Source organism: Pteronotus mesoamericanus, unplaced genomic scaffold, assembly GCF_021234165.1.
Source record: "Pteronotus mesoamericanus isolate MK-2021 breed Mesoamerican mustached bat unplaced genomic scaffold, CSHL_Meso_final contig_74, whole genome shotgun sequence".
NCBI lineage: Eukaryota > Metazoa > Chordata > Mammalia > Chiroptera > Mormoopidae > Pteronotus > Pteronotus mesoamericanus.
This window is the reverse complement of record NW_026555247.1, coordinates 21,677,172-21,699,452: the sequence shown is the minus strand read 5'-3', so window position 1 is coordinate 21,699,452 and position 22,281 is coordinate 21,677,172. Positions and strand designations below refer to the sequence as shown.

The 22,281-nt window shown below is 35.8% G+C and overlaps 1 protein-coding gene across 2 annotated transcripts in view; it reads right to left on the bottom strand.

The window, feature by feature from the left end:
• The window catches only part of PIK3C3 (phosphatidylinositol 3-kinase catalytic subunit type 3), a 109,637-nt gene that overhangs the window by 32,569 nt on the left and 54,787 nt on the right, over window positions 1-22,281 (bottom strand). For both annotated transcript variants that reach the window (XM_054583578.1, XM_054583579.1), the window contains exons 13-18: window positions 18,388-18,455; window positions 9,649-9,754; window positions 8,064-8,180; window positions 5,463-5,594; window positions 2,586-2,714; window positions 1,843-1,912 (exon numbers count right to left, since the gene is read on the bottom strand). In XM_054583578.1, the coding sequence (XP_054439553.1) occupies window positions 1,843-1,912; window positions 2,586-2,714; window positions 5,463-5,594; window positions 8,064-8,180; window positions 9,649-9,754; window positions 18,388-18,455 (622 nt within the window). The remainder of the gene's footprint in view (window positions 1-1,842; window positions 1,913-2,585; window positions 2,715-5,462; window positions 5,595-8,063; window positions 8,181-9,648; window positions 9,755-18,387; window positions 18,456-22,281) is intronic.

Genomic DNA, 22,281 nt, shown 5'->3' with positions numbered 1-22,281 from the left:
ATTGCCTTAAGCAGAGTTATTGGTTAAGCAATAAAAATAGAGGTTCTGCTAAGAATAACCTTCATTTGCAAATGTATACACTACATACCTGAATAACTTAAAGAGGTTTGCAAACACTATTTAAATTTATATGTTTATACTGGAGTTTATCTCGAAGGAACTACAGGAAAACTTAAAAAAATTAAACTAATTTAATTAGTATGTATCTCTAGGCCAATGTCTACTATTGTACCTAAGGAACGCAAAGATTTGAGGAGGCTAAACTTCTTGGCATAAAAATGTCTTCTTTCTGTATTCTGTAGTATATTTTTTTAACATATCACTTAAAAATATTCTCCTCCACATTTAAAATCACTTTAAGAAATCTGAAATTATGTAATATCAACCATGTAATCCTAAACCTGTACTATGCTCATTAGCTTTTTTGTTTAATACTCCATCTCTGTCCTTTACTGGAAATAACAGAAGAAAGTATAAATGCTTTAAACTAGCATTTAAACTAGCAAAAAGAAGAGGGAGGATATAGTATAAAGGAGAACAAGAAGGAGAAAAACCTGGGAATAACAGGTGTATAAAACAACAGATACATGAAATAAATCAAAATTGAATGAAGGAAATGATTTCAGGATCATACATAATCCTGACCTAGTTTTGGTGAGGCTTACAGCATAGCTATTTGCATGCAAATGAGGGGATTAGATACTCCTTTAGAATATGAAATGTCCCATTCATTATTGTATCATAAACATGAAATAGCCTTCAGTAATTCACAAGATTTTTATTGTTTTTCTACTATGTAGCAACAACTTTCCCAGGTAAAGCATAGAGCCTTGACCCTGCCTTCACAGATCGTACCAACTTGCAAGTTTGATTGGGGTAACTACTACAAACGAAAGGGTACGATGAAAGGGACTAGTGAGGGATCAGCGGGCATCTGACAATTTGAGCCACAGTTTGGAAGGACAATGACAGCTAACAGGTAAAGCTGTGGAGGAAAGAATGTTAAAGACAATAAACACAGCAGATGTGACGGCCTTCAGGCTGAAAAGACCACACCGGAAGGCAGCCAGTGTGGCAGGAGCCCCGGAAGCAAGGGCGACGGTGGCCAGAGAGTGGCTGCAGAGCCCGGGGCGGGAGCAGGGTCACACCCTGCCGGCACTGAGCGGGAGCTTTTGGTCTCTGCCCCAAGAGCAAATGAAAACCAGTAAATCAATTTAAGCAGGATAGTCAAAGAGCATACTTGCACTTTTAATAAGATCATTCTAAGAGAAAAAGAAGAGGAATTAAACTATCAAAAAGATTTGGGAGTGGCCAGGAGAAAGGCAGGAATCCTAAGGTACTTTTGTTTCTCTAGGGTATCTAAAGAATCTAAAGATAAGAAGTGCTAAGACTACAGATTTCAAAACAGGCATCAGGCTAGTATCCCTACGGACTCTTCCACCAAACTTTCAGAGGTTATTCAGTCTCAAAAAGATGTGGATGCTACAGAATCTACATTAAGAAATTAGAGTCTTTCATAAGCAGAGCACAGTATAAAGCCACTCTGGTTGTAGTAACTGAAAAGATGAATCGGGGCACAGATCACCACGTAAAACACTACTGTGAATTATAACCAATTCTGAACGCAGAAGAAATAACACTATAAAGGTTTTCATTTTTCTTCCAAGATGTTTAATGATTTCCAAGGGAGGGAGGGAAGGAGCAAGGCAGGCAGGCCAGCCCAGGTGGTGTTTAGTGCTGCAAATGAGTTCAACGTCTAACATTTTAACAACTTTCAATAAAAAATGAAAAATATACTCATTGGACACTGAGGTAAACAATCACTGTGTAAAATAAACTCACCATGTTTTGTACTTGTGGCTAAAACTTTATAGGGTGTTAACTTCAAATCCAGATTTTCTTTCCGTAGAAGCTTTTAATCAAAAGATAAAATATATTAAGTAAACGGAAAGATTGTTATGAAACAGTTTTACAGGTAAGTATTATAGCAAGTTAATATTAGAGATCCAGGAAGTGAACCTAAATTAGGGTTTAACTAAATTAATTAGTTACCTTGACTTACATTATCAAAATAAATGTATTAAGCACTTACTGGATGGTATGCCAAATTTTTATCTTATTCTAAATCACTATCAGTAGTTTTCAATGAACAGTACAGTTCCTGCTACTAATTTACGCATCCCCCGCCCCACATATAAAGTATTTTGTAAGTAGTTTAGACTCAGAAAAAAAGAAATAAGAGCAAGTATGTTCCTTTAAAATCCAGGGGTAGGGACGGATCTAAAAAAGAAGATCCAGTTGACTAAGAGGAAAGAAATTACTACATACAACACTGAGACAACTTAATTGGGAAAACAGTTTCTATGAAAAGCAACACATGCCATTTCATTTTATACTCATCAAAAGAGCCATTCTGAAGTGTATAAAAACAACCGAGTTTGTTCAAGGTCAAGTGTAGACTGCTAAGCTTTCCGTATTGTACCTGAATGTAACAAAAATGCCCTGTGTCCAAATACAGCATATGTACAAAACCATAGTTTTCTAAAATTAAATACTGTTCCACACCAACATAAGGTTACGTTCACCTTGTCCATGAGCGAAATAATTTGAAGAATAAGTTGATCTTGGCGAAGGTCGTCTCCATGCTTAAATATAACTGGGTATTTGCCTCCATCTTCTGTCTTAAAGAACAACTGTGCAGGCATAAGGGCACTCTGGAAAAAAATATATTGTTTTCAAATTTGGATAATTAATGTATGAACATTTACTATAAACAGAATAAAATGCTGACATATAAGACAAACAAACAGGTAAACGGGACCTAAGAAACAAGATGGGTTGGCAGCAAGGTGCATCAGGGCACCTTGCAGAAAACAGTGACCTCGCCAACAGTCAGAAGACTACATGGCCCTTATAAGGGGCATGGGCTCTAGAGTCGTCAGGGCTAAGAATCCACGCTCTGCCAGACAGGAGCTGGGTGACCTTGCACACATTCTTAGCCTGTCTCTTCACCTGTAAAATAAAGACAGCACCTCCTCTCCAAGGTTGCTAAGGACAATTTAAAACCACAGAGGTTGAGAATCTGGCACTGTGCTTGATAAAAAGCAGACATTCTCTGTGTGTTCTCCATGATTACTTGTATTAGAGACATGCTGGAGTAAATGAAGTAAAACAGTACAGCATAAAAATGCACCAGATAGAGTCAAGAGCCCTGGCTTCTAATAGCAGGTCTATGACTAGCTTTGCAGCTTTGAGGCTTAAATGACTCTCTTATAAAATGAAGGGAGATATCAAATACCTTATCTTTTATTCAGGCATAACTACATGTTTTCTCCAGTATCTTTCCTTTAATTAGATGAAAATCTGACTGACTTTATGTGTATGTTAAAAATCAGCAAATAATATAATTAAATTCTCTTTAAAAACAAAATCTCTTATAGAGTAGCACCCAGAAACCACCTCTTTGGAGGTGAAAGGTCAAAATACTGTTTTGAGAAATATGCCCTATTTGTTTTGATTACTGAGAAGAAACTGTATAAGATAGAAATTTGGAGAAACTTATAATAATCTAAAAAAAGAAATGAGTCTGACAATTAAGAAACACAAATGATAATAACCTGAATTTACCGAGGCCATGAGAAAAAAGAGCACAAAAAGTTTTGCTCAGAGGAATGAAGAAATGTGTGACGAAGCATTTACAATAAAATGTTAGTAACAGAATCAAAGTGGCAGGTATACAGTCATTTACCGTACTATAAATTTTTTTACTTTGTTGTAAGTTTAAAAACATAAAATGCTGGGGGGGAGGCATCAAATATGCTTCAAAAATATATGTTTAGAACAGATAACCTCTAGTGAATTGAAACTCTGAATTTCAAATTATCTTAAATTTGGAGTATCCTTTTATCATCCGAGGCAAAAATGTACTTTATAAATTACGTTGGACCCTAGTTTACAAAAGGTCAAGAAGAATTAACTGGAAGTGATCTTCCTCAAGATAAATAATAGGCAAGGGGAGCTTTGTAGTAATTTCCCTTTTCAGATTCAGATCTGATTCTGAAATTCAGATTTCACTTGAAATCTAAAGAAAACCGATGATAACGACAGGATATCTAATGCTATTCTCAGCTCCTTCAGGGGTTCAGTCCACATGAGGATCTGGCTTTGGCTCTTAGGCTAAGGCCTACAAAATATTCTTTAAAAATACCAAACACTGGGTCCATAACCTTTTCAGTTCTAAGGAGTTCATAAAAGGTCAGTAAGAATCCACGGATTCCCCTGACTTGTGTGCAGAAAATCCAGTGCATGTGGAAGCATATGGCTAACTTTCTAAAGTATACGAGGCATTCATGACACAAAAGTGACTAAGCATCAAAAAGCAAGAACCATTAATCCTAAACTTTAACATAGAATTTTCGAGAATATTGAAATATGTTGCCTTTAAACACAGCCTTAAAGAAATCTGAACTATCTCCTTTTAAAATTTTTATACTGATTGATTTTTAAAGAGAGAGAGGAAGGGGAGAGAAAGTGAGGGGGGGGGAGAGAGAGAGAGACAGAGAGACAGAGATAGAGAAATGTTAGTTTGTTGTTATACTTATTTAATGATTTCACTGATTGATTCTTGTATGTGCCCTGACTGGGGAGTGAACCTGCAACCTTGGCATATTGGGACAATGCTCTAACCAACTGAGCTACCCAGCCAGTGCTGAATTATTTCTTACTGTCATTATGCCTCTTTTTAAAAATCTAAGTTGTTGTCGTATGAGCCCTTTCTTACCGAAAGCAAAGTAGTATCTCAGTGCAACTTATGCCCTTCTATCCCTAGAACTCAAAACCTAAAATACCGCATCTTACTTTTCAATGTGATACCTGGCAGATAATTATGCTTCACAGGTAATGATCCTCAGTTCTTGGCCCAATCGGAGAAGATAGCTCTCATCAGTTGGCTGTTTTTAACTATCCAAATGGAAGCTGGCCAAAAGAAAAGCCTAGCATGCTCTTAAAGACTAAAGAGAATTACTGTACTACTTTAAAATATTTAGGAAAATTTTAAGTCATAGGAATAGACAGGTTAAAGAATGTGAAAAAAGATTAATTGGGACTCATATCTAACAATGTGAACTTACAAACTAAATGTGTAATGTAAGTTTTTCAACTTATATTTTAAAAAAAAGCTCATATGGAAAAAAGTAGGTATAGTTCTGAATAATAGTTAAAAAAATTAAAGATTAAAATAGCTCTGATATATAAAAATATTTTACACATTTCATTCTTTAATGCCTACTGTTAATACAAGATCTTAAATCAAAATCAAGGGTACCTTTTTTCCCCTAGCATTTACTAAATAATATAAAATGATAGATATTTCCTGCAATGTAATAATTTTCAAAGTAGTACATCTGTTATAGCTTTGAAGAACTAGGTTCCAATCATAGATGTTAAAGATCCATCACAATTACCTTGAATAGTGTAGCTGTTTCTGGGATTATTCCTCTAATTTTCACCTGGGGTTCTAAAGGCAATGGGATAACTTCCATATCTGACAGGTTCATCTTTTCACTGTCTCCAAGCAATGCCTGCAGTCTCTCATTCTAGGAGAACAAGTCAGAAAGGATTAATTAGGTTAAAATTAAAAAGCAGTTTATAAAATATAGCAAAGACATAAAAACTGATTCCGTTAACTTTAAAATATCTGCAAAGCACCACACACACACACACACACACACACACACACACACACACGTGCAAACTAACCTAAGTAACTAACACAAAGGAGACAGGGGATATGTGAGGGACAAGCACTCATGACCCAGCTGACAGCAGCAGCAGCTCTGAAAGGGGGAATCCTCTGCCTCTGACAAGCTCAACTTTCACAAGGTTAGGAAATACACTTCTCTTGCTGCCGAGAATCAGGAATATATTCAAACCCGACTTAAAGACTTGATTTCTGTTTTCAAAGGATTTGTGAAGCCACAAAGAGAAACTAATTTCATTTGAAGTTTAATTTTTGAATGACCAAATATTAAAGCAAGAAACTTGGACCCCATCTTTTACTGTTCACTGATTCTGACTCATCAAACTTTTCCTAAGATATCATAATTTATTTTCTTCAGCTCACACACATACTGCATTGAGCCAAGATTTCAAGTCACAGTGAAATACTTTGTCATTTAGCAACATCTATCATATTTAGACCACGCCCTGCCATTCAATTTCAAAAGAATAATCTACATCCTTTGAGTGCTGTGAGTTACGCATCCTTTGAACAGGTGATCTTGTTCTTAGGGGGAAACTTGTCAGTCCCAGCAGCATAGAACACTTGAACTGTAATACTACTGAAAGGATGTGTACAGATCACCTCACTCTTCTGTTCAAAACCTTAGATAGCTTCCATTCTTACTAAATATTTAAGTCAAGTCCTTATAATGGCTTGTAAGGATATACTCCGTCCGCTTCCCTACTATTTCTGTCCTGTCCTCGAATCTGCGACCATTCTTCCCCATACCCTCTATGCTCTAAAAACACTGGGCTTCTTCCTATGTCTCAAACATGTCACACTCGTTCCCACACCAGAACACTTGTCCTCACTGTTCCTCTGGTGGAACAGTCTCCTCTAGATATTTACATGGCTTGTTCCCTCACCTGCTTCAGGTCTTTGTTCAAATGTCAACTTCTTAGTGCGGACTTCCCTGATGATTCTACTGAGAACCCAGCAGCCAGCCCTTCTGATTCCCCTTCCTGCTTTGTTTTTTTCCATAGCACACAGTGTTATATGTAGCATACTATATATTTTGCTTATTTGCTTTGTTTACTTTTTCCGCCAACAGGAGTGTAAGCTCCATCAGGGTAGGGATTTTTATATTTACTGCTGTAATGCCAGAACCCAGAAAAGTGCTTGGCACAGAGTAGGCAGGCAATACATTTTTTATAGAACAAATAAATGAATATCATTATCTAAAGAATGATCAAGTAAAAAGAGACTACTCAACATGCAAAATAAAAGCTTTACCTTTTAATAATCATCAATGGAATATATATTTTTATTAGAACTCAAAACATCTACTCAGAGACCTCTTCTTGTAAGAAGAGTTTTTCCTAAACTAGAGGTGGAGATAGAAAGAAGATAGCAACAATATATCATTTGTTTTACCCATTTGACACATAAAAACCTGTTTCTCTTCATCCTGTTTTCTCCCGCCTAAACTTGTGAACATTATTCCACGTACATATCTAGCTAGCAAATCTCTTTAGACCTAATCCCCTATCTTTGAACTTCTGACTCAATTTTTCATCTTTCCCTCCTCCACTTTCCTCACACAAGCCTAGAGAACAATAGTAACATGAATTGTGTTGTTTAATCAAGGGCACTGAGAAAGACCCGTCTCTTATGAGATTAGGTAAAGAGAAGGTATCAAGTGAGTCCTTCATATAATTTAGGCTATTCGTTAGGGAAAAAAAGGACCCACAAAGAACAGATACTCATCTCTTCTTCTCAAGCAGAAACCTCACTGTTGAGAGAAAAATCAATGAACTAGCCAAGCCAACAGATTCAAAGCCAGTGCAGTTCCAACTAGTTCTGCAACCCAGGGTAAGTCACCATGGACCTTCACTTTTACAGAAGGATTCCAATCTAAATGATCCGTAGAGGTCCTTTCCACGTCAAATGGACTCTATTCTAGGATGCTAAGACTCTAAAATAAGAGCCAATTAAAATAGTGTAAATAAAAATATGGACTCAAGAAGTCTGGGTACAAATCCCAATGCCAACACTTGCTAAGGGCTCTGGACAGGTTAACTTAACCTCTCTATTCCTACTTTCCCTTTCAATTGGGATAATAATAGTGTCTTACTTAGAGGGTTGTTGTGAAGAATAAATCAATGTATATAAACTCATAATAAAACAATCTCACATATAATCAGTACTTTTAAGTGTTCCTATTTCTAAAATTACAAAAGATTTTGATAAAATATATTAATCCCAAAGGAGAGTACCAAAACTCAGAATTTTATGAGACCAAGACATTATTAGTCATTAATAGAAAGCAAACCCCCAGGTTTACCTTCTTCTTACGATTTCCGCTTTCACGCTGCACCGCCTTCATTAGATGCACCAGCCGATCTACAAACGTCTGCTGTGCAGCCAGCAAAGAACGCATCACTCTGACAGACTTGTCACCCTGAAGGGATTCAACGGAAAGGAAAATTAATTCTATGTAGCATAATGATCTGGTCTCTTTAATAGCATGGGTGATCTTTATTTATTCTAATAGCTTCAAACTTCAATACAAACTGTAATTGAAAAAGATTAATTATCTTGATTCAGAGATAATGAGAAATCTGTTATCTTAGTTAAACACTATCAACTCTTCCACAGTTGATATATTATCTGAGCCTTCAGCAAATACCAGTCTATCAAAAATAGCACTTTTTCCACATACAACCCTGTGACAAGATAGAATTCATTAACCTAAAATGCGTTCACTCTTTGATTCAATAAATATCTGGACGCCTATGATGTCTTCAGAAATGTGCTAAGGATATGGTAGAAACAATATTATTTTCAAGGACTAAAAATCTACTCAGAAAGGGTAAAGTCCTCAAATAGCAACATATTGCATGCCTGCTTAATAAAAAGTTATAAAAACAAAATGCTATACTTAGGTCGTTATTCCCAGTTCATAAAATATTATAAAATACCTTTTCTCATTTAATCTTCCAATATTTGCAGCTGGGCAAATATTAGCATCCTCATTTTGAAGATGACAAAATTTGAGTTCAGAGGAACTGAGATTTCTTCACAGAGTGACAAATGTAAGTGACAGAACTGAGGATTAGAAAGAAGGACCATTTATTTGGTAATCAGTTTGATGTAGAGACAATGTGCACTCTGAGAATCACATAAAAGTTTAGCCTTCAAGAGTTCAATAAGAGGTGATTTAAATATTTAATAACATGAAGCATGAAACAAAGATGAAAGGTTCTATGAAGTAAAAGTATTTCCATAAACCACAGATGAATGCGAGTTTTCTTTTCATTGCCCATGCACCCTCTGCTGGCTGAACTGTGACACTGCATTAAGAGTCACATAAACACCAAGGGAAAAATGGCTTTACTTAGCTCTCAAAATTGTTTAATAAAGAAAAATATATGTTACATGGAAAGTATCTGCAATATGACCATTATCTTCAATAAAACCATTGCCAAATTTCTAGGAATGTACCTAGTATTGAAAATAAAAACAATAAACACAGATGGAAATAAAAAGGCAAAGCTTTGAGGTTTTTTTGTTCCATGCATAAGTTTACTTCATTAAATCACACTTCCATAAAGTGCCAACAGATAAATTATTTAGTCCTGTTGACCTTTCCAGTCCAAATATTCAACTGCTACTGTGGAGCAAAATTGGCCATAAACAATATGAAAACAAAAAGCATGACAAGGTTCCAGTAACGCTTTACTTGTGAACACTGAAATTTGAATTTCACATAATTTTTCTATACCACAAGACATTATTTTTCTTTTGACTTTTTTCAACCATTTGAAAACATAAAAATCATCTTTAGCTCAGGGGACATACCAAAACAGGTAATATGTAACATTTGGTCCATGCATTGTTTGCCAACCCCTAAAACATTACATGGTTACCTTCAGCAAGGCTTGGCTGAATCGTCTCATTACATTCAAGTACATCTCATGGGTCTTTGGATCTCTCTGCTGGGTGTCCTGATCTTCACATTCCACTATCACGTACCTTAAAAATACGTTTAGTCATACAGATGTAAAACGAAGCTCAGATTCATTTTGTAAATATGTATGCCTTTCCATTAAAAGATTAATTCACGTTTGCAAAAATAATTACATGGGAGAAATGAGATATGTCATCATCACTCTTTCAAACAGTGGAAATATAAGAAACAACATACAGCTATCTATAAAAGGTAAATTAGTAACAGTAATGTTTTAATTTGCACAATATCCTAGATTTTCTAAAAAATTTGGTATCAAAACATTCATTTTCTCCTTTTTGTAAAATAAAGTACATAGAGCATTAATTTTCAATGGGTGGGTCACAAGAAATTTTAAAACATGCAATACCTGACTATTTGGTCAGGGGCACTGACCTCTTTTCTCTTAGACTGTCAAATAAAAAAAATGACAACAGCCAACACAATAATCATCCAATGTGAATGAAAATCAAAATTTTATCTTTTTTTTTTTGTTCAGTGAGCAAAAAATATACTTTTTGGGTGTGCTGCAGAATTATAGTAATTAATTAGTGTGTGCCATGAGATGAAAAAGGTTGAAAATCACTCACATAGAACATTAACACGTTCAGAAATCACCTAAGCTCACATATCTACCAAGTAACTCAAGATCAAGAATGTTTTCAGAATCCATGTTATTCTTTTGGTATTACTTAATGCTCTCACTCTGAAAACCATCTGAAGCTATTTCCTTCATTAGCATTTTTCTGAAAGATGATTAAAATTTTAAATTGATTTTTTCTTTCCCATCTAATCTCCCTATTTCTCAAGAATCCATATATAATCTTCAATTTTTCTATCATAATAATGTTGTGGTCCTAGAGAGATATTTTAAATATTAAACCTAAACTGCTTATACTATTACACAATAATATAAGCAATGATCTTGATTAGGTTACATTTTAGAGCTCCTCTGATCCTGTGGTTCTATTTTTTTTTTTTTAATGTAGTCAACATACTATGCTCTATTAGTTTCAAGTGTACGGCACAGTGATTTGGGAAAGTGATCACAACGACAATTCTAGAAACGTGCCACTGCACAGTACTGCAATATTAATGACTATATTCCTCATGCTGAACAGTGCATCCCAGTGACATTTATAATTGGAAATTTGTACCTCCTAACCCCCCTCACCACTTTCACCCATCCCCCTACCGTCTTCCCCCTGCCAACCATCAGTGTGTTCTCTGTGTCTCTGAGCCTGTTTGGTTTGTTTTGATTGCTCACTTGTTTTGACCTTCAGATTTCACATATAAGTGCAATCATATGGTATCTGGCTTTCTCTGGCTTATTTCACTTAGCATAACACTCTCTCAATCAACGGTTGCCAATCTTGTTGGCACCAGGGAACGGTTTTTCCATGGAAGGGGGTAGGGAGGAGTCAGGAGGTGAAGCTCCTCCGGGGACCTTCACTTGCTCACCACTGCTTACCTCCTGCTGTGTGAACTGTTGGGATTGGGAGGTCAGAGACAGAAGGAGGAGCTCAGGAGAACGTCCCTCGTGGCCTGGTTCCTAAGAGGCTACTGACTGGGGGCTGGGGACCCCTACTCTAAATCTATCCATGTTGTCGCAAATAAAAGGACTTCATTCTTTTTTTGTGGCTGAGTAATATGCCATTGTGTGCATATTTGTATCTATATCTCTATCAATACACCACAACTTCTTAATCCATTCATCTACTGATTTACGCCTAGGCTGCTTCCATATCTTAGCTATTGTAAATAATGTGATGAACATAGGGGTGAATATATCTTTTTGAATTAGTGTTTTTGACTTCAGATGAATACCCAGAAGTGAAATTGCTGGGTCATATGTTAGTTCTAGCTTTAATTTCTTCAGGAAGCGCCGTACGGTTTTCCACAGTGACTGCCCCAATTCACAACCCCACAAACAGCACACTGCAGGTCCCACCACAGCTCTGTACCCACGGCCACATAGGGGCACACAGATGCATAAAACAAAAGAAGCTTCACATTTTTTTCCTCTAAGTGACAAGTACTAGATTGTGAACCTTTAAATTGATTTCAATGGATGATAATATAAGAGGTCAGTTCAGAAAGTATCCAGCCATGTACTATGAAAAAGAGACATTTACTGAAGAAGATACAAGATTATAGGACAATGACACCTCAGTCCCCTTCAAGGTTATGACCTTCTTGAAGAAACAGGGTTCACTGGTAGCTGTTTGAATCAAATTATTACAAACGGCAACATAATGTTCCTTCTGCTTTGGTAGCAGAATCCGTGAAATGAATTTTGCCATGACATGTTTCATGTCAAGATCCTGCACCAAAATCTTAGGCATAATAGTTTTTGAAATCCCCAGATCAGCTTCTAGTTCTTGAAATGTTGGTCGCCGATTTTTGCTGATTGCAGCCCATACACTGGTTGTCGCAGGCCTTCCAGAACGTGGATCACTTTCAACAGACTCTCAACCATCTTTGAAGCATTTGTGCCACACTTATTTGCGTTGCACTAATTGCATCTTCCTCGAAAGCCTTCTCAATATCTGAATAGCTCCCACAGAGGAGTGTTCAAGCTTAATGTAAAATTTGATGCAGATTTGTTGCTCTACTAGCCCAGTCATTTAGAATGTGACAGCGACACAGTATACATGCTCACTCAACGGCATCTACCACCCCCACTGACTAGTACAGTGGAGTCATCATTGTTCAAGCATGCGTATTCCAGCCCACTCTCCTTGGTTGCCAGGTTACATCAATGTCACACAAACTGTTTTTATTTTCACCAATACATTTATTGATTTGGATATTCTGAGTGTATATCAGTTATCTCCCACTACTGGCTTCTGGTGGGTAGATGCCAGGGGTGCTGCTGAACATCTTTCAATGCCTAAGACATCTCCGCAGCAAAGAATTATTTGGCCAAAATGTCAATAGTACCACAAAACTTCCAAACCACTTTTGACACGTTAGATCAATTCACAGTACCTTCTCCATACATTGCACAAATCTTTGTGTTTCAGTTGCATTTTTACCTTTCTTGAAATACTAAAGCATACTACACTGAAAATGTTTGTATTTCTTCCATCGTAAATATTAAAATGGCTGCGCAAAAATTCAGCAATTTTGATAATTTTTTTTAATGCACACTGATATTACAGCTCTACAACATTGTTTCAAATTAAGTTAAGACAACTAAGCACTACTAGAGCCATAGTTCGGAAAAAACTAAATGAACTTTTTGGCTAAAAGTTCGAGAGTCTGAAAATCAGAGATCTAGACCAAATTGTTTGTTTTATCAACAGTGAAACTTAGAAGGGTTGTGTCTTGCCCACTGTGGTACAAGTAGTTAATTTTAGAGCTAAAATCAGAACACAGGAGTATGGGTCCTAGGTCAGATTTCTTTCTGTTCTATAAAGCTTTCTCTCACCACATTGTTTTATCTTTAAAAGCCACATGAAACTTTTCAACCTTGTTAACTAATAGTGGTTCATATATCTCAAGTCAGAGCCACCCATTTCCTTTGTACTGTTTCTGGGAAAAAGTACATTCGGCCATCTAGAAGGTAAATTTCATGACAGAAGAGAGCTTACCTGTCTTGTTCACACTATACCCTCAACACTTCCATGCCTGGCTCACAATATTCACTATGTTATTGTTGGCCGCATAAATGACTCCAATCTCATGGAGTCATGAGATAACCATTATCTCAAAGTTGGTAATTTTCAAATATGAATACACATTCCTTTTAACACACCTAAGGTTTAACTTTATATTTCATTATGTGTCCTGTATTTACATTCATCCACCCTAATTTTCAAGCAGCAGGCCCCCTTCAAAGGCACTGCTTGTCATTTTTAACCGAACCTGTGTAAAACTGAAGTTATCACACTCAGTTATTTTTCTATCCCTATCTAAGGTACTACCAATATTCTAGGCATCTTGTCTGGAAATTCTCATGTAGCAGGATTTGTAAATGCAAGTTTTCTCAAAAGTCAGATGGAAACTAAATGTCTGAATCATCTGAATATAAGAAAAGAGAAATGAGGCTGTAAACAAACCAGAGAACACAAGCTCTTACCTAAAACTGTCGCTGACGCTTTGTGTTTAATTTGTGGCCTGCACATCTAGAGCCAAACCTGGCTCACAGTCCCCCACTTCAAGCACCTGTGCTCAATTTTTCATCAGACCTTGTTGACCTTTTCCTGTAAAATGCCTCTTAACAATGGATCTGTACTAACCAGTCCCATCTGGATTCAACCAGCAGATATCTTACCAAGCTTCTTCAACTCTAAAAATAAACCCCTTATTGCTCAATACAATCACCCTAAATTTTTCTCCTTTAAACCACCTTTATCATGTCCTACCTGTATTAACAAAAACATCAATGCTTCCCTCTATTCCACTGTTTTGAACGTTTCTGGCCCAAACTCCTGGTTCATACTTGCTCTCTGCCCAATTTTATGCATTCACACTGTAGTCAGGCCAGTCCCCTAACCAGCCCTCTTGTGCTTTTGGTCATGTTGCAGTACTGTCCAGAAACACCTCCTTATCTCCACCTTTGCATATTCTACCCATCCTTCCAACATCTCTATCTCCTTCAGGAAGTCTTTGCAAGTCCTAACTTCTCTCTCTTCCAGAAATAGGCACAGCCTTTCACACACCTTGGGCTGATCATTTTACCTTCCTTGTCACTACTTTACATGTTTAATTCCTAGCTCTCTTCAGAGGTTATAAAGACACTGATGCCTGATACCGTATCTTAAAAACTTTTAGTAGCAGCATACCCGATATTGTTTTATACAAAAAATGTTTTAAAGATTGATAAAACTAAGAGTCTTCTTCTCCCAAAATCCTAGTGGCAAGCTTTACTATTGTAATAGTAGGTGTTCTGGAAGTCCCCAGAGTTGTATAACCTAGAATTTTCTGTAAAGTGGGAAGAGGAACTAAACTATGACACTATATCCACCACATCCTGTTCCCAGCAGGAGTTCTAAACCAAAAATTCAAGAAGGCATTCTTGAATCAACAAAACTTTCTAGAGTCACAGGATATGTACGACTAGTTAAAATAAAATTAATTAAAATTGAATTAAATTAAAAATTCTGTTTCTCAGTCACACTATCCACATTTCGACTGCTCAAGGAACATATATACAACACTGTAGATTATTTCCCTCACTGTAGGAAGTTTTACTGGACATCTCTGTTTTAGAAGAATAAGCTAAGAGCAGTTAAGATACACTCCTATTTCTTATTCACAGTATTCCAGGATGTTTGGTCATTTCAGGATACCATCTAAGAATGTCAAACAGACAGTAATTCTGAACTATAAAACTGTCAATATGGCTCTATTCAAATCCAATCCATATCCTTCTACCCTTTAAAGTCCTTGACTGTCTGTATTGCCTTATTACACTTGTCATATTTTCCTGTGTTTAAGCAACAAAGTTATTTCCAAATGAGCAATACAGATGACCAAATTGTACAGGCTCCCTTGCTCTGTTAAGGTTTTCTTGACCACCAAGTAAACACAATGGCCACAGAGTTTGAGCGACTAAGGTACAGACAGATGCTCATGATAAAGGTTAAGTATCAAACACCTCTCAAAGTCATTCAAGCAAAAACTCTGCGACAAAGACAAAGTGCACATTAAAAAAATAATAATAATACCATTTCCAAATATGAAAGAAAAATTTAAATCAAGACTAGAAAATGTAGATTTGAATGATTTCTGAATTCTCTGTTCAGTGCAGTAAGCTAGATTCTGCAAGCTCTCTAAGGTATTCCTTTGTATCTGCTATCTTCAAGTAGAAAGGCAGACAAAACTGTCTGGTACCCATTGTAAGATGACATCAGTGGGCTACCTGTTTCCTGGCAATTTTGTTTTGTGGGGTCAATAAACTTAATTACCTTGAAAGGTCTTAAAAGTTATAGAAAAACATGTCAAAGCATCCAGAGTTTACTTTCAATTTCAACATATTGGAATAGCTGTAAAAATAAAACACTGAAACGATTTATAGATCCTGATGCCCAGCACTTTACAGATCCCAGCCTAACTCCCTGTGGCTTAAAAGGTTGACAGTATTCATTTTACAAGGAGTGTCTGCACAACAATAGGCCCCTAAGGATTCAGCTACAGCAAAAGTCCCACTTAAATCACTGGAAAGGGAACAACTGAAAAAGGAAATTCAAAATGTTCAAAAGAAAACCGATCAATTAAAATTTCTACCTTAATACATTTGCTGTAATAGAGTAAGCTTAGAGTGAGAGACATTTAAATTGTTACATTTGATTAATACCTTTATACTATTCTGTCAATATTCAATGAAAGAGAATAATCATTTTAAACCAACTATTTGACACAATTTCCCATATCCTCTCCTACAGTCACAAAAGCATTGTCTACCAAAGTCAGAAGTTCACATTGATAGCTTTTCCCCCCTGAGTATTTCTGTGTATGTAATATGCAGACTGTAAATATGGGAAAACCAATTACTCCTCAGAGAATAGATATAACACATACTATTGCTTCAATAAATCAGAGATATAGTGGAAAACCACAAATCAAATTTAAGTTTGATGGAATGTTTATAAGACTGGGAGCTGGGGTTGCACTTTGTTTATTATCTATGAAGAAAACAAATTGGTCTTTCTGAACAGAAACTGTTGCCTTGTTAGAAATTGCTCATCTATTAGATTTCCTACTGTTCAGCTGCTTTCAGAATGGCTTGGAAACTCTTCCTACTTGAAATAAGAGATCAAAGATTCTAACACAACTTATTTTATGTCTTACAATGAAATCTGCTCTATAGTCAAATCCAAAGAATACGTAATTTTAAAACACCACAGATCAGTATATCCACACAGCTCTTATAATAGTAACTACTCCAGACTATAAATTCTGAGCCAGAAAAAAATTTTCCATGAAAATAAAAATACCTATAAAGAAATTCTTAGTAAATGATATAAAAAATATAAAATATTAATCTAAAAATACCTAAGAGGCTTATAAGAATTTATTCAAAAACTTGAAAACATGCCCACATTTTTAATTTCGTTTTAAATATTTACCTAGATTTTCATGAGAAAATATTTTTCCATAACACCAATGAATAGACATGCACTTCAAAATTCAGACTGGAATATGGAGAACATTAGGGAGCAAGAGGTTACATTAAAAGGAAATAGTCGCTATTTGGTAATATGAGAAGTAAAAATGATGATTAACAACTAGCCAAACATTCTGTGGGTATATTTTCAAGGACATACTGAAATTTACTGTGAGGGAAATGTAATTTTATGAATATTATATTCAGCTGCTAAAGTAAAAGCAAGAAACTCTTTTTCTTCCCACTAATGCCAATAGGAAGAAAAAATCACAGGGTCGAAAGGGGGTAAAAATGACAGATTTAGTTAAGATAATTGATAACAGATTTATTATTTGTAAAGAGAACCAAAAAGGCTGAAACTAAGCAATTATTTATGTTTATATAAATAATGGACACCCGTGTTTGTAAAGAGTGCTTTAATTTAGTTACGTATTTATTGGTTACAGGGGCAGTATCCACGATAACATTAGTTCTGGAAAGTGGGAGATGGAAGGCTTAATCTGACCAACTGGACAGTTTTTTTAAACTCAGTGTTAAACAGGAGAGCATTTTAAAAAATTTTGTCATTGAGCACAAAATGCCTCATTTTTCTTAAAAAATAATGAACTCTAGGAATTAATTATCTATTCATTTGTACTGTTTAGGTAAATGCAGTAAATTGAGCAGTAAGATTAGATCAGAGATCACTTCTATAGTTAAAAAATATCAAGTATGTCAAGAAGTTTTAAATATTCTCTCACACGTACAGAAGGCTTCAGGTGAGGCTTTACCAGCTGGCTCGACCCGTTGTTTGCTCTGTAAAACCAGATAGGCTTCCTTATCTAGTGTTTAATCCTACTATTTTTTTTTTTTTTGAACTAAAATATTTCATTGTGGCTTAAGCTTCTTGTCCTTTATACTTTAGAATCCTGTGACAGATAGAGGGAACCATGCTTCCTATTAATTGTGTCTCAAACAGTCAATTAGCTTGCCTGTCCTTAGTTTCTTTCCTTTATCTCAAGAGAACTATAAAATACAGGTATTTATGCTTGCCCTATTTAACTTTACAGGGACAAATGAGAAAAGGTCACTGGAAATACTCTTTAAATGGTAGAGTACGAGGTAAATGATCTAATCCTAGTGCAGGTCTATCAAGTTCAAGTATATCATACCTCTGCCTCAGTTTCCTCATCTATAAAACAGGTAACTTCAAATTTCCACTTCCCCTTTTTGTTTGATTCCAATGGTTTGGTAAATAATGTGAAAATACTGCTAAAGGACTATGAAGTATCAAACTGCTTAGATATATAAAAGGCAAACATATCAAACTGGAAAAAAAACATTACTTTACCTAATTTGATCTTAGATACTGGAACGTTAGTAAAAGGAAGAGAAACAGTGGTGCTAACAAACATTTCCATGAATACAAGTGTAAAGGAAAACAGCTAGATATAGAAGGTATGATTACTCATACCTTAATTTAAACTGACTTTATGTTTATAATATGGGGAAAAAAGTAGTCCTAAAGATTGGTAAGAAAATAAACAAAAAATTATTTTCACATACCAGTATAAATAATTAGCCAGTGTTGAGTTTTTGCAGGCTCTTGATATCAAGAAGGTACAGAGATCTTGCTGAAAGAATGAAAAGAAATGTGTACATGTTATATTACCATCTGCTATTAAGGAGAGAATGAGAATCTACATCTGCCCATCAGTTTTCATCTATATATCTTATGTCACAGATCTGATTTCATGCATCCATGTATCCCTCCATCCCTCCACCCCGTATTTATTCTAACCCAGGCAATGCTGTCTAAGAGGTAAGGATACCATGGTTGAGAATTCCTTGTCCTACTGGAAGCTTAACATTTAGTGTAGGAGACATTACAGAAACAGTCATAGAAATAAATTAGACTGGGAAGTCAGCAAAGGCAATGAGGATGTGACATTTAGGCAAGACCAAAATGACACTGTTTACAAAGGCCCTGAACTTGACTGCTTAAATTTTAAAAAAGCCAAATGTGGCTAAAATAGAGTGAACATTAAAGTAAAGGAGGCTGAAAAGATAGGCAAAGGACAGGTAGTGCAAGACCTTTAAGGTCAAACTACTGAGTATGAATTTTCTTTCTCAGAACCATGGATACTCAACAAAAAATTTAAAGCAAGAGAGCGAGATGATCTGATTTACACTGTATGAAAATGAACTTCAGCTGCTGCTCTGAGAGGTGCAGACCAGACATCAGAAGTCTATAAGAGTGAATCGTGAAAACAGAGACAGAAGTAGACAGATTTTTTTCAAAAATGCACTGTAAGTATAATTATTAGGAATTGCTGATAAAGAGGAAGCAGGAAGAAAAGAATGGAACTGACAGTGACCCCCAAATTAATGGGTTGATTTTTTATGGCACAGATGAAAATTATAGGTGAGGCATGGGCTAAAGTGTGGAGAAAGGTATTTGTATTTTGAAATGACTGTCAGATATACAGGAAGATCAAGTAAGTTGATCATTTGGATCGTTTGGATATATGAATCTAAAACTCAGGTGAGAAAAATGCACCAGAAAAATAAATCTGAGTTTATCACTACAGCCTAGGGCAAGAGTATAAATTGAGAATAAAAGAGGATCCGGAGGAACATTAAGATATCAAGCAGTGGAGAAAAAAGTACTGACAAAGGAAAGAGAAGGAAGAGCAAAAGAGGTGAAGAGGAAAACAAGGGACGCGTAGAGTCATGTAAACCATGACAAGAAGTAGTTTTTTTGATGGAGTTTTTTTACTTTGCTGAATACTGCTGAGATGAACTAAAAACTATGCACAACCACAAACATCAAAGTCATTTATGAGTTTAGCAAAGCAAGTTTTAAAATAATGATGGGAAGCAAAGACCAGAATGATGTGCTAAAGACTTGAAGACAGAAAGGAAGGGAAGAGTCAGTAGGTACCAACAACTCCTTTGAGAAGCTTGATCATGAAGAGAAGTAAAAAAGTAAGATGCTATGTCAAGGGATGTGGTGTAAAGGAAGATTTTCTGTTTTGTTTTTTCATTTCTGAATGTTTAAGATGGGCAATATTAACACCGATTTGAACACTTCTACCAGGAAGAGAAGAGAGCATCTCTTTAAAGAGAGTTCTTTTTCTGCTGGGTAAGAAAACACAAGGAAAGAATTGGAGGCAAGTCATGTCTGTAAATCTAGGGAGGAGAAATTGGGACCATTCTTACCTACTGGTTTCTATTTGTTTATATTAAGGATGAGGCAGAACTGGCCTCTGGAGACTGGGAGACAGGACATAATGAAGAGAGTAGAACAGGAATGAACGAGTCCCTGCAGAGCAGGGACCGCGACACAACCAGAGGAATGTAAGACGGCAGACAGTGCTGAGTGGCCACTGACGACTGTGCTCTTGGATTTACAGTGACACCAACATGCATGGCTAAGTTCGTTTCTTCAGCATTACTCAGGCACAGAGAAATGAGGTGATCATTTGCCTTGTCAAAAGTTAAGATTCTGCCAGGAGAACTGAAGTTACTAATAAAAGAATGGCTTAAATAATGTGGCAGGGAGTAAAAGCTATATTCAGAGGAAAGCAAATATTAAAGGGGGTTGGTGAACAAAGAAAAGGGTAGAAATCAATGCATTAGAAGTTTCAGTGCAATAGTGGTACTTACAAAAGTTAAGCTAGAGTAATAAGAGGTTGTTATTACAAAGCAGATATGTCAGTACTCTCACAGGTAGCAAGAATCTTATCTCCAATTTTAGAGCTAAAACCTGAGCACTTAAGTATAAATGTGCAACATTTAAGAGCCCAGTAAGAAAACTCCTCATTTAGAAAGCTAGGATGTAATGTTGAATTCATGAGTTGAACAGGTAGAATCTAGGCCTAAAGTTTTTCTTTGGTTATAGGAGAAGGATACTATGCTTTTATTTAGAGATGTAAAATTTAAATAGAAAACATGTGTTTGACATACTTTTTTTCATTAAAAATTATTTACATAACATAAATAGGGAAGTCTTACATTTAATAACAGTTGTGAAGCAGAACACACATACTGTAAAATTTTAAACTCAATTTGGATGAACAATATTTTAAAAATTTAAAACAAAAGAATGTTCTTGAGGCAAAAAATGATGTCATACTGAAGTTCAGAGATAATAAAAAATGCTGAATAAATTATTTAGAGGTAAGTGCCTCTAAATAATTACTGACTGAATACAACAATAATATTATCCAATTTGGGGGTTAAATAATATATAATTAAATTGCTGAATAAAAATTACATACAAGTAAAGACGAGTACTGTTTTGGAAAGGGGCAATAATGATTATGCCAGACTTAAAGTTAAGAATAGATACTAAAATATCTATGGTAACCAGCAAAAGAATTGATATAGACCCCTAAGCTGGGCATAGAGATGGAAGGAGGAAATCCAGCTGAACACAGACAAGGAAAAAAAAAGATATAACAAAATTGAAAGTACCACATAAGATGGTGAAATAATGCAAATATAGTTCCAATCAACAACAAAAACAAATGGCGTAAAATTCTAGTTAAGAGTATTAAACTTGATTAAAAAACAAAATCTAGCTATATGTTTTTAAGAGAGAAACCTACCTTTAAAAAGCCAGAAAATACTGAAAGGAAAGAACTAAAAAGCATACCAGTGAATGCTAATCAATACAAAGCTCTATTAATATCAGACAAACCAGACATTAAGAAAAAAAATCTTAATTAGATATAAAGAGGGTTACTAAACAGTGATAAAAGATTTATTATTTGAACATACCTAATAAAACACCTTCAAAATATTTAAAGCAAACACCAAAAGAAATAGAAGGAGAATTTGATAATTTCACCATTATACAAGGGGAATTTTACCCTAATTCTTTAACAGATCAAGGCATTTAAAAAAAAAATTAGGGAGGGTACAGGAGATTTGAACAACACAACGAGTAAGCTTACTTTAGTGACATATAAACAATGACGTACCCCAAAATTGGGGAACATGCCCTCTATTCAAGAATCCATGGAATTTATGAAAAATGACCGTATTTGGGCAATGAGCCTTAACTGAATTTCTACTTTCTAACATTTAGCCAGGCATGCTTAGTGGTTTCCTGAAACTCCAAGAGAGACAGGGAAGGAAAGGTTAAGCAAAACACTCCTCAGGTATGGGGGAGGACAAAAGGAAGTTATCTGTAAAGATAACAGGAAATTCAGCTTTGTTGGATATCACCTGGATATCCCCTAAACACTCAGCTGTTTATGAATATCTTAAAGGTGACAGCTTCTGATGCAGTATTATTACTCTGCTCAGGGCAGGGGAAAGGGAAGGGTGGGAGGCTCGGTGGAGGGGGACAAGGGGGGAAACTGGAACAACCGTAAAGGCATAAAATATTTTTAAAACAACAATACCAATCGATGTTTCCCTCCCCCTCTTTCTCACTCCCTTCCCCCTCTC